At 42.2% G+C, this 14,195-nt stretch overlaps 1 protein-coding gene across 8 annotated transcripts in view; it reads right to left on the bottom strand.

Moving 5' to 3' along the window:
• The window catches only part of LOC137369955 (protein EFR3 homolog A-like), a 325,373-nt gene that overhangs the window by 176,714 nt on the left and 134,464 nt on the right, over window positions 1-14,195 (bottom strand). For all 8 annotated transcript variants that reach the window (XM_068031744.1, XM_068031747.1, XM_068031748.1 and 5 more), the window contains one exon: window positions 9,180-9,329. In XM_068031744.1, coding sequence (XP_067887845.1) covers window positions 9,180-9,329 — 150 coding nt within the window. The remainder of the gene's footprint in view (window positions 1-9,179; window positions 9,330-14,195) is intronic.

Raw genomic sequence — 14,195 nt, 5'->3', positions numbered from 1 at the left:
AAAGTCACATCCTTTTGCACCGTTGGCCCTTCAGGAGAGCCAATGTATACAATATCATTGCCATGCCACCATTACTTATGAGCGTCTCCACGGATGCAGTGACATGGACATTGGCTCAGTCAGCTGCTGCCTCTAATGGTGGAAACAGGGATGCTGCAGATGTGGACTGCCATACAGCAGGTGAGCAAGGGTGATGTGTGGCTTGCAGAGCTCATGTTGGTTCCAATGGAGCAGATAGCCTTTGTCTGATAAGTCGTACATCCCTAGCTCACTGCTAGCCCTGCATGTAGAGCCTGGGTGCCATCTGCTCTCCCATGAGCCCTTTCCTGTTCTAGGTCCTCAGCATCCTCATAGTCCAAGGAGGAATCCTGTTGACGTCTCTCCTCATCATGCCAGGCCTGGCCCCTATCGGTGTGTAGTGGTGCAGAGCACAGCGAGCAGCAAAGAAAGAAGCTGGCTATTTCGGCCCATTGGGCATCACCCTATCCATCCAGGCACTGGAAGCACTCTTTCAGCATGCCGATTACCTGCTCAATGGCAGCTCTTGGAGCTTAGTGGCTGACGTTGTATCTCTCCTCTGCAGCAGAGATGGGGTCTCTCACTGATGTCGGGAGCCATGTCTGCAAGGGATAGACCAAATTTCCAAGAAGCCACCCCTCGATCTGAGCCAGTTCAGTGAACAGTGGTGGCAGCTGGGACTGGCACAGGGCCCAGGTGTCACGGCAGCTGCCTGAGAAGTGGTCACAGATTTGCATGAAGCATCTCCGGTGATCCCAACCAGCTTCACCTAGATTGAGAGGATTCCTTTAATGGTAACGTCTGCAGGTGGTAGTCTGGCGGGAGGCCTGATGGCCATATGGGTGCAGTCTATGAACATTAAAACCTATAGTTCTCCAGCAATGTACCAAAACCGATGGCCCTCTGGACCTGGCTGTTAGGGTCCGACCTGAAGCGGACATCCTCACTGGCCCTCCGGTACAGGGCATCGGTGACCTCTCTGATGCAGCGATGCACTGCTGACCACGTAACAACACAAATGTCTCTGGTGCGCCCCTGAAAAGCTGCATAGGCGTCAAGCTTGAGAACTGCTGCCACTATGATGGCCGCAGGCACAGGATGTCCACTGAGGCCCGTGGGCTGCAGTTCATCTTAGAGCAGGGCACAGAGACATGTCACCGCCCTCTCTACATGCGCAATCGCTTCTGACACTGGTGCTCTGACATCTGGTGGCATGTCATGTGGGGCCTGTAGATGCATGGTGACCTTAATGGCGAGATCTCCTTGGGGGCTTCTGCTCATGACTGGGGGCCTCTACGTGGACAGCACCTGCCTGTTGATTTTGGCTCTGGCGCATACTGATCCTCAGGAGTAGAGAATCAAACAATGTAGGATAAGCCATACCATTTCCATGTGATAAATAAAGTTAAACCCTTCATTTATTCAAAGGTTCCTAACAGGGCAGGGACTGGTGTTGATGGGTACATCAGGTGCTTTCAGGGATCAACTATGTGTGGTGCCATGGCATTGCCCATCTTGGCCAACAGTGAGTGGCACAGCATGACCACATCAAGATCCTACCTGCTGAATCGACCCACCATCCATATAACCTTAAAGGTCCTAACCTTTCTGGCACCCTCCTCACACACGGTGACTAGAGTGCCATTGCTGCTTCACAGACATACACAAACAAAAGCAGAGCAGACACAGTTTATGGAGGGAGGGTACACAGTACCTCCCTTCATGCCTACAGAGCTTTCCCTCCAGTAATCCCAGGCCCCCTCCCTCCTTCCTTTAAGAATGCAGAGCTTAGACCCCTGTGATTGCCACCCCCCACCCCACTCCTCCCTTCCAGTATGCGGAGTGAGACCCTTGAATATCTGAATTTACCTTCAATAGCAATAACTTCTGCCTCTGATGACCCGCCGACTTTTATGTTCGGAAACAGGATAGCACATGACGGCTGCCCATTCAATGTAAAATCCAGAGTGTGCATCGAGAGGCGGTGGGATGCATAATCTGCAGAGGTTAAGTACCGTTTTGAATATGGTAAATGGGGTGCCGCCGTCGAGCAGCAGCGGGGGGTGGGTACCCCGCACTGAGGTCCCCCAGCCACTGGTAATATGCGGCGGGCCCTTCTCAATGTCGGGGGTCAAGGCCGGCCTCTCCCCACAGAATTTTACCGGCCCCCGCGCCACGACATTGAGGGGCAGGTAAAATTCAGCGCAATAGGGTCTATGGTTTTCAGTGATGGCAGAGCAAGAGGTCCAGGTGTTTTAAGAATTTAAGACCCTATCTGTAGACATGATCCCAGTTTGATTTTGCTAGTTTTCAGAACTGGGGCTGCAACTAAAAGAGGCAGTTGTGTTGTGCTGCTAAAGGTGAAATTCTTGGACTGGCCAAATTGAACAAAAGTGAGAGTATTTGCCAAGAATGTTTTCATTAATCAAGAATGAAGCCACAGGACAGTGGTGACCTTCAAAGACTCGACTTAACTCATTCAGGGTAATTTGTTATCTTCTGAGACACAGTGCTCGCGTGGTTTGGCCGGTGGGCAGGGGGGTGGGGGCACGTGGAGGGTATGGAAATTACCTCCAAACTAATTTAAAGCATTTCTGTCCCTAATGTAAAAGCAACACGCCTAGGCATCGTTTCTGAAATTGAAACTGATGAGATATATTGATGAGTTGCTGTTTCAAGTACACAAGGAGGGAAAATTTACCTGCCGTTTAAAGGGATAATGAAATTTTAATAAGAGAGGAGTGCAATCTAAGTGGTTCCTGTGCACCAAGGAAGAATGTTTTGGGGAAATAGAATTGCACATTAGACTAGCAGGACTTGTGCTCTTTGGATTTGGTAATCATTCCAAAATGATAAAATGAACTAAGGTACAATATAGCACGTTATTCTGGGAAATAGAAGTCCAAGAGGAAATTCAGTTAAGTAAAACAAAAACAAAATGTGTTTTGGACCAAATGAGAATATTTGATTTATGTTTTAAAGATATGATAATATTATATTGGACAGTAAAGTGTTCATGAAATGAGATGAAATAGTAATTTGGTGCCTAACTCCTCATACTGACTATGCAGAAGCTGTTTTCTTGTCCTGCATATGCCTTTAGTACCTACATGGACCATAACAACTGGATCCTCCTGCTCCCACTATAATTTCCTTTCCAGCCTGAGCAGATGTTCCGAACCCTGGCACCGGGCAGGACTCCCGCTCTTTGCTGCAGAGAACAGTGTGAATCCCCTTCACCATATGGTTCCCTAGTGCCACTACTTTCATTTTTGCTCTCTTCCCCCCCACCCACTTGAACGGCTTCCTGGACCATCCTGTACCTGACTATTGACCAAAATAGATGACACTAACTGCTTTGTGTAATTGTGTAAAATTGAATGAGAAGAAATGATTGAGGATATAAATAAGAAAAAATAAATTTAATCAAATTAACACAATAAAGATGGTAGGAGAGGTGATGTGTCACGGCTGCAGTATACGGGAGCTCCTGGATGTCACGGCAATCCATGGCAACCACATCTGCACTAAGTGTGCGGGGCTTGAGAAGCTCCGGCTCAGAGTCATTGAGCTGGAGGCCGAGCTGCAGACACTGATGCATCAGGGAGGGGGTTACCTGGACACTTCGTTCCAGAAGGCAGACACACCCCTTAGGATAGTGTCATCTGTTTTGGTCAATGGTCAGGGACAGGAGGGTGTGACTGTGACTCAGGCTGGTAAGGGGATTGAGAAGGTGGGAGTGGAGGAGCCTCAGCCCTTGCAATTGAGCAACAACTTTGAGGTTCTTGCAGCTTGTACAGACAAGAGCAAGGGCTGTAGCATGGATGAGTAGACTGACCATGGCACCATGGTACAGGAAGCTGTTCAAGTGGAAGGGCTGGAAAGGAAATTACAGTTGGGTTGGGAGGATTCAGTTGTCATGGTCCATGTAGGTACCAAAGACATGCAGGGCAAGAAAAGAGGTTCTGCATAGTCAGTATAAGGAGCTAGGCACCAAATTAGGCAGAACCTCAAAGGTAATGATCCCTGGATTATTACCTGAGCCACATGCAAATTGGAGAAGGATAAATAAGATTAGAGAAATGAATGCATGGCTCAAAGTTTGATGCAGTGGAAGTGGGTTCTGGGTCGTGGGGCACTGGCACCAGTACTGGGGAAAGTGGGGGCTGTACCACTGGGCTGGTCTACACCTGAACTCAGCTGGGACCAGTGGTCTAGCGAGCTGCACACCTAGGGAAGTAGTGAGAGTTTTAAATTAAATAGTGGGGGCAAGGGATCAAATTTGGGAAGATGTGGTAAATCAAAGAGTGGAGACAAGGCAAGAGAGAAAGGTAATAATATGGGAAATGATAAACAGACTGTGACAGGAATGGATAGTAAGGACAAAGCTAAGAATAAGTCAGCAGACAAGGCTAGAGGTTACAAAAATAATAAAAAAGGACAAAACTAAAGGCTTTGTATCTGAATGCATGGAGCATTCATGGATGAACTGAGAGTGCAAGCAGAACTAAATAAGTTACGCTCTGATGGCCATTAGAGACATGGCTGCAGGATGACATAGATTGGGACCTGAATATTGAAGGGTACAAGACATTTAGGAAAGGCAGGAAGCTAGGAAAAGGTGGAGGGGTGGCTCTGTTAATTAATGATGGTATTAGATTAGATGGTATTAGCGCAATAGAGTGGGATGACCTAAGTTCAGGAAACCAGGATGTAGAAGCAGTTTGTAGAAATCAAAGGCAAGAAATCACTTACAGGAGTGGTGTACAGGCCCCTTAACAGTAACCACACTGTAGGACGGGGAATAAAAGGAAGAAATACTGGGAGTTCGTCAGAAAGGTACAGTGATAATCATGTGGGATTGTAATCTACATATGGACTGGAAAAATCAGATGGGCAAAGGTAGCCTAGATGAGGAGTTCATAGAATGTTTTCGGGATAGTTTCTAAGAACAGCACATTCTGGAGCCAACAGACAGCAGGCTGTACTAGACCTGGTATTGTGCAACGAGATAGGAATAATTCATGACCTCATAGTGAAAGTGCCTCTCGGCAGCAGCAATCACAATATGCTTGAACTTTACATTCAGTTTGAGGGAGAGGGGAGTGGGTCTAACGTTAGTATATTAAACTTAAATAAGGGTAATTATGAAGGCATGAAACCAGAGCTAGCTAAAGTAAACTGGCAAATTAGGTTAAGGGATAGGTCAATCAAGGTGCAGTGGCAAACATTTAAGGGGATATTTCAGAATACACAGAATAGATACATTCCAATGAGGAAGAAAAATTCCAAGGGGAGGACCCACCATCAATGGTTAACTAAAACAGTTAAAGATAGTATCAAACTTAAAGAAAAAGCATATCATTGCACAAAGATGGGTGGCATGTCAGAAGATTGGACAGAATATAGAAAGCAGCAAAGAACGACAAAAGATTAATAAAGAGGGAAAAATTAGAGTATGAGAGAAAGCTGGCTAGAAATATAAAAATAGATGGTAAAAGTTTCTATAGATATTTAACAAAAAGAGTTAACAAAGTGAGCACTGATCCTACATAAAGTCCTATAGTCTGGGAAATTAATAAGGGAAAATAAGGAGATGGCAGATGAACAGGTATTTTGGATCCATCTTCCCCAATGAGGATATAAGTAACACCCCAGTAATAACTTTAAATCAGGAAATGGAAGGAAGGGAGGAACTCAAGAAAATTACAATTATCAGGGAAATAGCACTGAGCAAATTGTTGGAGCTGCAGGCTGACAAGTCCCCAGATCCTGATGGACTTCATCCTAGGGTCTTAAAAGAAGTGGCGAGTGAGATAGTTGATATGTTGGTTTTAATTTTCCAAAATTCCCTAGATTCCAGAAAGGTGCCATTAGATTGGAAAATAGTCAACGTAACCCCTTTATTCAAAAAGGAAGGGAGACTGAAAGCAGGAAACTACAGGCCAGTTAGCTTAGCACCTGTCATAGGGAAAATGTTAGAAGATATTATTAAAGACCTTAAAGCAGGGCACTTAGAAATATTCAAGGTAATCTGGCACAGTCAACATGGCTTTGTGAAAAGGAAATCACGTTTAACCAAGTTACTGGAGTTCTTTGAAGAAGTAACATGTGCTGTGGATAATGGGGAACCAGTGGTTGTACTGTACTTAGATTTCCAGAAGACATTTTGATAAGGTGCCACATCAAAGGTTATTGCAAACAATAAAAGTTCATGGTGTACGGGGCAGCGTTTTGGCATGGACAGAAGATTGGCTAGCTTACAGGAAACAGAGTAGGCATTTTCTGGTTGGCAAGATGTAATGAGTGGTGTGCCACAGCTCAACTTCTTGCAATTTATATAAATAACCTGAATCAAAGGACTGAAGGTATGATTGCTAAATTTGCTGATGACAGAAAGATAGGTAGGAAAGTAAGCTGTGAAGAGGAGATACGAAGGCTACAGAGGGATATAGATAGGTTAAGGGAGTGCTCAAAGATCTGGCAAATGGCAGTACAATGTGTGAAATTGTCCATTTTGGCAGGAAGAATAAAAAAGCACATCATCTAAATGGTGAGAGACTGCAGAGCTCTGAGATGCAGAGGGATCTGGGTGTCCTAGTGCATGAATCACAAAAGGTTAGTATGCAGGTACAAGTAATTGGGAAAACTAATAGAATGTTATCGTTTATTGCAAAGGGAATTGAACACAAAAGTAGAGAGGTTATGCTTCAGTGATACAGGGTAATGGTGAGACATCTGGAGTACTGTATACATACTGGTCTCCTTATTTAAGGAAGGATGTAAATGTGTTAGAAGCAGTTCAGAGAAGGTTTACTAGACTAATACCTGGAATGGGTGGGTTGTCTTATGAGGGAAGTTTGGACAGGCTAGGCTTAGATCCGCTGGAGTTTAGAGGTGTAAGAGGCGACTTGATTGAAACATAAAAGATTCTGAAGGGTCTTGACAGGGTGGATGTGGAAGGGATATTTCCTGTTGTAGGAGAATCGAGAACTGGAGAGTCACTGTTTAAAAAATTGGGGGTCACCCATTTAAGACACAGATGAGGAGAAATTTTTTCTGAGGGTCGTGAGTCTTTGGAGCTCTTCCTCAGAAGATGGTGGAAGCATAGGTCTTTGAATATTTTTAAGGCAGAGGTAGATAGATTCTTGATAAGCAAGATGGGGGAAAGGTTATCGGGGTAGGCAGGATTGTGGAGTTGAGGTTACAATCAGATCAGCCATGATCTTGTTGAATGGTGGAGCAGGCTCGAGGGGCCGAGTGGCCTACTCCTGCTCCTAATTCGTATGTTCGCTTAAGATAGAAATTGGAATATTATATCAAATGGGAATTTTTCTAAAATTCATTTTATTGGGTGAATTGGAATAAATCTGCTGGGCACAATTCACCAAAAGCTATCTATCTGGCAACAATGTATATTCTTGTTAAAGTCAGGGAAGTGCAGATAAGAATAGTACAATGATAGCTTTCTCCTAGAGATGTTTATGTCCATATTCTTACCAATACTCAACAATAAGAAAAGCAAATTTAATAACCTGGCCAATTCTTGAGGCATCAGGACCATGCAGGGAGAGATGGGTAAAGATCTCCAGAACCTACCCCATCCGCGATCTGTGATAAAAATCACCGGAAAGCCCGAGAATAGCTTTTATCAGATGTCATGTGTACCATGATATTGTGATACTGGTGTGTGTGTTCAAAAGTGAGGCAACTTGCATGCAGAAATGTATGAAGATGCATGGAAGAACGAGTCTCACACATGCTCAGTTACTTTACAACAGCATAACATGAAATGGTTAATCTGGCTCCATAAAGACACAACTTTTTAAATCAAGGCACTGACATGCTCCAGAGAGAAATCGACTTTTTAAATGAAACCATCAGGATAGAGTTAAATGCGTTGGTACCTGTCAGAGGGAATAAAATTAAAGAGGGATATAGATATCCAAAATTTAGGGGAGTGATCCTTTGAGTTAACATTGAAATTGAAACAATTGAAAGCTAGTGATAAATAATACTTTAGCAAGATGAATAAGGGTAAAGGGAGAGCTGGAGAATCTTTTAAGTCCATGATTTTTTATTATAGCACACTGTAGCTTTCTCTACAGTGCATACATTGCATATTTCAGCATTTGGTGCAGATAAATATTACAAACAAAAAGTGACCTTGCATTTCCAGCTCAAAGGTAAATACAGCGTTACTTCTAAATTCATACTTTACTGTTCAAAATATAAAAGCCGAATTTAGTGAGATGCATATAGCACACATATCAGAAGACAGTGGGATTCCAGGAGGATAATACAACTGGAATCCCTAGTCGCTTATAATGGCCAAAAAGCAATAACCATCACCCATTTGCATTAATGTTAATTTCAAAGTTGCCGGTTATGGCACCTTAAGTGCTCTGTTCACTTTGGGCAGAAATAGCTGTGCTTACTCACAAGTTCGCACCTCATTAAGATGCACTGAATGCAAAAACAAAAAGTAAACACTTCGTTGAGGTGAACTGAATATAATAAAATACCCTTGACACAGACCTCATTTTAATATTTTTAGATGAGAATACTTCATCAAACCTTGCATAGATCTCTCCCATTAGGGGCTAACCAAAGCAAAGACAAAACTCTTTTACCTATCCAGTGAGTCTATGTTTACAGTCCCACCAGCTTTAATAAATGGCTCTGATCTTCAAGCTTTCAGTTATTTGTCACAGCCCAATCTAGCATTAAAGCAGAGTAACATCCTCCAGGAGTACAGTCCAAATCACAGCAACAGTCTGCAATTTCAGACATTTAATAGGACTGATCCTACATAAGACTTGCTTAAACTGAACCCTGAATCACAGCAAACTCTTTGGAATGCAATCAACATAAATCTTAAAAGGCAACAATCAAATATGTCCTTTCTCTCAAAGTCTTTAAAGCCAGAAAACTACAAATTCTACTCAGCTCAAGTCATTCAATTATGAACATGGCCACATCATTCCATCTGTCACTTAGAGCAGTAAAATCACATGTGCACGAAAGTACCCACTATAAGCAGTGGGGACTGTAACAAAAAAATTTTAATTTTTCAACCATTTCCACAACACTCTTCTCCATTCACCTTGTTCACCTCATTCCTACCCTTTTCCTCCATCTCTTATATAACACAGTCTAACCTGTCAGGGTCCTCTGTCTTTTGCATGTTGAAGAGAAGTGAAGGAACAATCTTATCCATATGCTGAGGTTCCCATATGATAGTCTGTAGTTCATCATTGACCGTTTTCCGCACGACTCCTTGAATCCCCTTGATGCCTGCAATCCTGATCCTGCCAAGAACAAAACGCAAGTTACTCCTTGCATTACTGACCATCCACTTCACATTTCACAATACATTAACCACTGTATATATAGTTTATTAATTCCTCAAAATATTGTTTCAAATTTATACATTTAAAATGCTAACTAAAAGTAAAACAAACTCTCACATTTACACAAACATCAGCTCTTTACTAAAGAACATTTTGTTGATATTTCTATAGAACTATTTCTAACAGTTTGAGGACCACAATCAAACAACCAGGCTTCAAAATGTGAATTAATTACTAAGCCATTCTCATTATCCTCAACATGCAATTTACCACAAACTTACTCAGCAATGAACTAAAGTCAAACTATAGATTTCACTACATTTCAACTTCTGGAGCAACAAATTACAGTAATTATAAAATTTCACAATATACAAGGAGGTCATCATGCCTGTGCTTCTCTCCAAAAACTGCCCCAGAATCACGTTTACCTATGCTTTCCCTACATCCGATTAACCATTTCTCTCCGATATTTATGTATTTCTTTTTAAAAGCGATTATGAATTTTACTTCCACCATTGTTTCTGGTAGGGAGCTTCATGTCGCACCAATCCTCTGCATAAAATAAGTTTTTCCCAACTTCTTCCTTAGTGATGAACTTAACTTTATGAGCTCTAGATATTGACGAGTTATTTTCTTTAGTGACCTTTTCAAGACCCTTCATAATATTAAACACTTCCATAAAGGTCAAGATGTCAAGCTTCTTGAATGTTGCTGGAGCTGCACTCATCCAGGCAAGTGCAGAATATTCCATCACAATCATGACTTGTGCCTTTTAGAAAGGCTTTGGGGAGTCAGGAGGTGAGTTACCTGCTGCAGAATACCCAACCTCTGACCTGTTTTTGTAGCCATAGTATTTATATGGCTGGTCTAATTAAGTTTCTGGTCAATGATGACCCCAGGATGTTGATGCCGATGGTAATACAGGAGGTGGTTAGACTCTCTCATCAAGATCGTCATTGCCTGGCACAAATATAATTGCCGCTTATCAGGCCAAGCCGGAAAGTTGTCCAGGTCTTGCTGCATGCAGGTACGTATGCTTCATTATCTGAGGAGTTGCGAATAGAACTAAATAACTGTGCAATCAATAAACATCCTCACTTCTGACTTAATGAGGGAGGGAAAGTCATTGATGAAGCAACTGAAGGTGGCTGGGCCTAGGACACTGCCCTAAGGAACTATTGCAGCGATGTCCTACAGCTGAGATGATTGGCCTCCAACAACCGCAACCATCTTCCTTTGTGCTAGGTATGATCCCAGCCAGTGCAGAGCTTCACCCCAAATCCCATTGACTTCAATTTTACTGGAGCTCCTTGATGCCACACTGTCAAATGATGCCTTGAAGTCAAGGGCAGTCACTCTCACCTCACCTCTGAAATTCTGCTCTTTTGTCCATTTTTGGACCAAAGCTATAATGAGGTTTGCAACTGAATGGTCCTGGCAGAACCCAAATTGAGCACTGGTGAGCAGAATATTGGTGAGTAAGTGCCTTTGATAGCACTGTCGATTGACAACCCCTTTCATTACTTTGCTGATGATTGAGTAGGTTGATGGGATAATAATTGCAGATTGAATTTGTCCTGCTTTTTGAGGACAGGACATAACTGGGCAATTTTCCACTTTGTCAAGTTGATGCCAGTGTGTTGTAGTTGTATGGGAACTACTTGGCCAGAGGTTTTGTATTAAAATTTCATCTGGCACCTATCTGCCCAATCCATCAACTTGCTCTATCCTTTTGAAGTTGCTTAGAAGCCACCTACATTTAGCTCTTTTATGTGTGCAAATTCTGATACTGTGCTTCCCATAACACAGTCCGATCATTTATTTGAGCATAAAAAGAGCAAGAAAAAAATAAACGGGCAATGATGCAAGCACTGACCCCTGGGAAATAATCACTGTATACACTCCTCCAGTCTGGAAAAAAAATGCTTAACCATTACTCTCCATTTCCTGTCCCTTAACCAACTTCTAGTCCATCCGGTTATATTCCCTTTACTTCAGTATACTGTAAATCAGAGAAGCCTCCTACATAACATTTTATGAAACAATTTACTTTTACCTTTTAAAATGCATTAACAGAAGCTATTTTCAACACAAATGTCCTAAAAATAAGTCATTCACTGGTTTGAAGTTTATAATTAAGGAAATAAAATCTTGCATAAAAGCGTTTTCAATACCGGTATTTGATACATACACACACACAAACACACCCCGTTTTGAATGTCATAAGAAATCTGAATAGCTGAACATTTGCAACACAAAGGAATGTGGCAAGATTCATAGTATTGGGTTAGCTAGAACTAAGGACAAGAACTACAGATTCGCATTACTTGTGAAGAGCTTCAAAATGTTTGTAAGCAAAATTCATCCTCGATTAACTTAATTTTAAATCGATGTGGCATTTGAAGTAAAAAAAAATTAAGGATAGGTTGACAAATGTGACATGATATTGTAATATATTAAGTACAGTCAATGATCAACTGTGTAATTTGTCTGTTGAATCTTGCTGCAGTGGGCAATCTCACAGCAGACATTTTTCTGCACCATTAATCTCAAATTTTTTGCAACATAACTTCCTGCAACTGTGAGCTGATAACAGTGTGGCAAGTACATTGGGGACCTTAGTAAACGGCAGGACCAACAATCGATCTCCTTAATCAACAAAATTTAAGGGATTGAGAAAGGAACAGGAATGATGGAGGAGGAGGGTGAATTAGAGCCAAATCAGTTACAAAGAGAGAAAAATAAAGAAAGATCAGATTGAGAGAAAAGAGACACACAAAAGAAAAAATATAAATTTAAAATTTGACATTTTTAAAATCTCCAATAATTCACGATATGCAGGAATAAGATTTAATTGGTTCATTTGTTCTCTTTCTGGGCCAGAGACTTTGATTGGCATTGCTTTATCACATAATTAAAAAGATACACTGTTAAGTCCTATTCCTAACTTTCTGTGGTGGGTTTAATGGACAATTAATGTGTGAATCTTGCACGTTCTTATAAGTAACAGGGACGCTAAGGGCAAAATGCCATTTGTGCAAACAGCAGAATGGCGGAAATCAACCAGCAGGTTCCAGAGACTCAGGACATATCTCTTATTAGTTTAGTTTAGAGATACAGCACAGAAACAGGCCCTTCGGCCCACCGAGTCTGTGCCGACCATCAACCACCCATTTATACTAATCCTACACTAATTCCATATTCCTACCACATCCCCACCTGTCCCTATATTTCCCTACCACCTACCTATACTAGGGGTAATTGCTAATGGCCAATTTACCTATCAACCTGCAAGTCTTTGGCATGTGGGAGGAAACCGGAGCACCCGGAGAAAACCCACGCAGACACAGGGAGAACTTGCAAACTCCACACAGGCAGTACCCAGAATTGAACCCGGGTCGCTGGAGCTGTGAGGATGCGGTGCTAACCACTGCGCCACTGTGCCGCCCTGACATTGCTAGTCAATTTGTGTATTAATAATGTTAAGCATCGTTAACACAGTTATTTTTACGATAAGATTCAGCCATTGATGCTTGGGTTCATCGACTTCTCCCTTGGTTATGTAGATTGATTATACATGATTGGGATGTGGATCACAACAGTTTGCATAATAAAAGTCCCTTCAGCAACTAAGGGTGCTCCTTAGATTGTCTTCATTGGATGGTGTCAAAGTGAACTGATCCAACTTGGCCCAATTGTTCTGGTAGAATTGTATACAAGTGAGAGAAAAAACAGGGACATTCAGGTCTTTTTCTACATATTAATAAGCCTAGGAAGCAAGCAATGATACTTTTCTAAAATTACATCGTAACAGTATTCTGCAACCCTTTAAGTATGGACCCCCACAGGTGAAATCATATTCTATATGCATTAGCTTTTTACTACAAACAGAATTAGAGATGTACAGAAAATTGACAGAATCATAAGACATAGGAACGAGGAGCACAAGTAGGCCATTTGGTTCCTTGAGCCTGCTCCGCCATTCAGCTATATCATGGCTTATCTTCCACTTCAACACCATTTTCCCACACTATCCCCATATCCCTTGATATTTTTAATATCTAGAAAGCTATCGATCTCTTTCTTGAATATACTGAATGACTGAGCCTCCACAGCCTTCTGGGGAAGAGAATTCCAAAGATTCACCACTCTCTGGATTAAGAAATTCCTCCTCATCTCAGTCCTCTTATTCTGAGACTACGCCCCCAGCTCTAGACTCACCAGCCAGGGGAAACAGGCCGAAGGGCCTGTTTCAGTGCTGTATCTTGAAATAAATAAATAAAAAATAAATTCTAATTAGGACACTATCTGTGTTTTCTGCATTTGGGAAATCAAACAGAGCTTTCTCTTCACAGGGGATTTTCAGGACTTCCTCTTTGTTACTACTAAAATAGGGCAGAGGACCTGACGCAGAAGGAGAGGGTGCAGGAGGACATAAATTTTCACTACACTCATCAAATTCTGGATAAGGACCCCCCATGGTTACTGTCGCTATGACTGCATTTTGTTTTCCCAGCAGTTTTACTAATTGTTGAATGGTAATGTGACTGGTTCTCTTTGGGGATGCTGGAGAGCTTCTCCTAAGGCTCCCCATGAATCTTCCAATTGTCTTGTGAGGCGATTAGCTTTTGTAAGGGTGTCTAATTAACACTTGGCTTGTTAATCTTGCCTGAACTGCTTTTACATTCTGCTGTCGCAAAATTGCCGCAGACAAGTCGACTTGACTCCGCAGAAGCTGAGTGTGTTCTTGCTGTTCTACCGTTTTGTCATCCTTCGCTAGGATGGCCTTGTTATCTCGCTGTGCGCAGTACGTGGTTGCAAACG

This window comes from Heterodontus francisci, chromosome 5, assembly GCF_036365525.1.
Source record: "Heterodontus francisci isolate sHetFra1 chromosome 5, sHetFra1.hap1, whole genome shotgun sequence".
NCBI lineage: Eukaryota > Metazoa > Chordata > Chondrichthyes > Heterodontiformes > Heterodontidae > Heterodontus > Heterodontus francisci.
The sequence above is the reverse complement of the archived record's forward strand: the minus strand, read 5'-3'. Positions and strand labels throughout refer to the sequence as shown.